The sequence below is a fragment of the Galeopterus variegatus genome, unplaced genomic scaffold (genome assembly GCF_000696425.1).
Source record: "Galeopterus variegatus unplaced genomic scaffold, G_variegatus-3.0.2 Scaffold29079, whole genome shotgun sequence".
NCBI classification, from domain to species: domain Eukaryota; kingdom Metazoa; phylum Chordata; class Mammalia; order Dermoptera; family Cynocephalidae; genus Galeopterus; species Galeopterus variegatus.
Genome location: NW_007755190.1, coordinates 2,767 through 5,018, shown reverse-complemented (window position 1 = coordinate 5,018; position 2,252 = coordinate 2,767). Strand labels below are relative to the sequence as shown.

Sequence of the window (2,252 nt, the reverse complement as noted above, 5' to 3'; positions counted from 1 at the left end):
CTAAATGGAATCATAGAGAATGTGATCTTTAGAGTCTAGCTTGTTTCATTTAACATAGTGCTTTTGAGATTCATCAGTGTTGTTGCATTTATCAATAATTAGTTGCTTTTTATTGCTGAGTAGAATTCCATTTTATGTACCTACCATCATCCTTTGATATTCGGTGATGAATATTTCACGCCTTTCTTAAGACTGAGTTGTTTGAATTACTTTAGGTCAACCAGATAAGAATTTTTAAACTTTTAGAGGAAAAATCAACTTTTACATATCAAATAAAAATTTATGTAAAATACATATACCACAAGACACTTTTTTGATCTTGTTCAAAGCCATTTATAAAATCTCTTGTTTTTCTTTGTTTTGGTAGGTATTGATTGGCAAGTTCGGCCTCCTTTGTCAGGACTTCCTCCTCTTGGTAAAACGTCTTTCAACAAGGAGCTTCATTTTAACACTTCCATTGCTAACTTGCTCATCCTTCGTGGGAAAGATGTGCATAGTGCAGATGTGGGTAAGCAGAAGTCAAGGTGAAAACAATGACGTAGATTTTGCACATGTATGTGGTACATGGTACACATGGTTAAAAACTCCCTGTATTTATTCTTATATAAAGGAAAGTAATAACTGTGTGTTTTAGTGGCAAAATATAACCATTATATCAGTTAGCATGTGACTGGAAACAAAAATAGAAGTAGTTTAAACAAGATAAAAGTTTAATTCTGTCATTTAAACGTCTGGTTGTTCTGGTCCTTACCTTGTGGCTTCCTCCTTATAGTCCAAGATACCCGTATGAGCTTCAGCCATTAAATCACACAGGAATGAGCAAAGAAGGGCATGCCTGCTCCTCCAAAAGTCACATATCACATTTGCATTTCTGTCCAATTGACTGGGACACATCATGTGCCACACCTGGCTACACGGGTGGCCAAGAGTGCAGTTAAAATTTGGGATTCTGTTACTAAGGAGGAAGGAGAGAATAGGATTTCTGGACAACCAGTGGGTCTTTGTGACAAGGATTTTGTTTTCAGGAAGTTGAAAGAGCAGTACCTGCATTACCTTTGCTTTTCTATGGCAGGTCTCTAGGTCATTTTATCCTTATTTGATGACTACAGCAGTATCAAATTGGGACTTCTTGCTGTGATATGCAGAAAACCAATCTAGTCTCTAATTCCCTTTAGATAAAGAACTAATAAGAAGTAAAAACAGATAATTTCAAGTCAATCAGATGTTATACTCTCTCAAGATTTTTCATTTTAGATTTTAAAACAAGGGGATTTAAAAAGGATATAAAACGCAATCCAACTTCCAAAAATTTACCCATAGCAAATGACATAAAAGCACCAGGTGTTCTTGCAAAGACATTCATTGCAACATCTCTCACACTAACAAAATGTGGAAACAACTGAAATGCCCAATATCAGGAAACTTCTTAAATAAATTATGGTATATTCATATAAGGAGCCTTTAACGATGAGTGGTATTTATTGACATAGAAAGAGGTTCACAACATATCAGTGAATGAAAATTGCAGATTATAGAAGAGCATGTGTGTAAAATTACACACATACAAGGAGGGTCAACAAAATGTTCATTGTCATCCTCTCTGGGTGGTTGCATTTCAGTTATTCTGGTGACTTTAAGATTTTCTTTTTAATACTTTCCTGAATGGTGTGAATTATTACTACTGTACTTTTTTTTTTGTACAATGAATATAGATCATTTATCCAAAAGCAATATAATGCTAGTTTTAAAAGGTTTATGATGAAATGGGTGAGAAAATACCCATTTATTAATTTGTTTTCACTATTAATAATTCATGCTGTAAAGAATGGCTTATGTTGTTTTTCCTCTAGAGGGATTTAAAGATCCAGCTCTCTATACTTCCTGGTTAGAGCCTGTTAATGCTTTCAAAGTGTGGAAAACCCAGCGAGCCTTTAACAAATATGAGAAGTCTGCAGCATTGGTCAGCAATAGCCAGTTCTTAGTAAAACCACTTGATGTGATTGTGGGCAAAGCATGGAATATGTTTGCTTCCAAGTAAGTAAAAAATAAGTCTATAAACCTTTCTAACCTTAGGCAGATAATATAGTGTTAAAGCATGAAGAAGGAAGCTGGCTGGTTAGCTCAATTAGAGCATGGTGCTGATAACACCAAGGTCTAGGGTTCAATCCCGGTGGCCAGCCACAGGGGGGGAAAAATAGCATGAAGTAGGATCTGGAGTGAGCATGGCTACCACTTTGTAGGTGTGAAAGCTT

General features: G+C 35.6%; 1 protein-coding gene across 1 annotated transcript in view; it reads left to right on the top strand.

Annotated features, from left to right (window-relative positions):
* Positions 1 to 367: 367 nt before the first annotated feature.
* LOC103583835 (tubulin delta chain-like) overlaps positions 368 to 2,252 on the top strand; it is a gene marked incomplete at its 5' end in the record, with an annotated part of 3,807 nt that continues 1,922 nt past the window's right edge. The window contains 2 exons of the mRNA XM_008565047.1: positions 368 to 508; positions 1,851 to 2,034. Coding sequence (XP_008563269.1) covers positions 368 to 508; positions 1,851 to 2,034 — 325 coding nt within the window. The remainder of the gene's footprint in view (positions 509 to 1,850; positions 2,035 to 2,252) is intronic.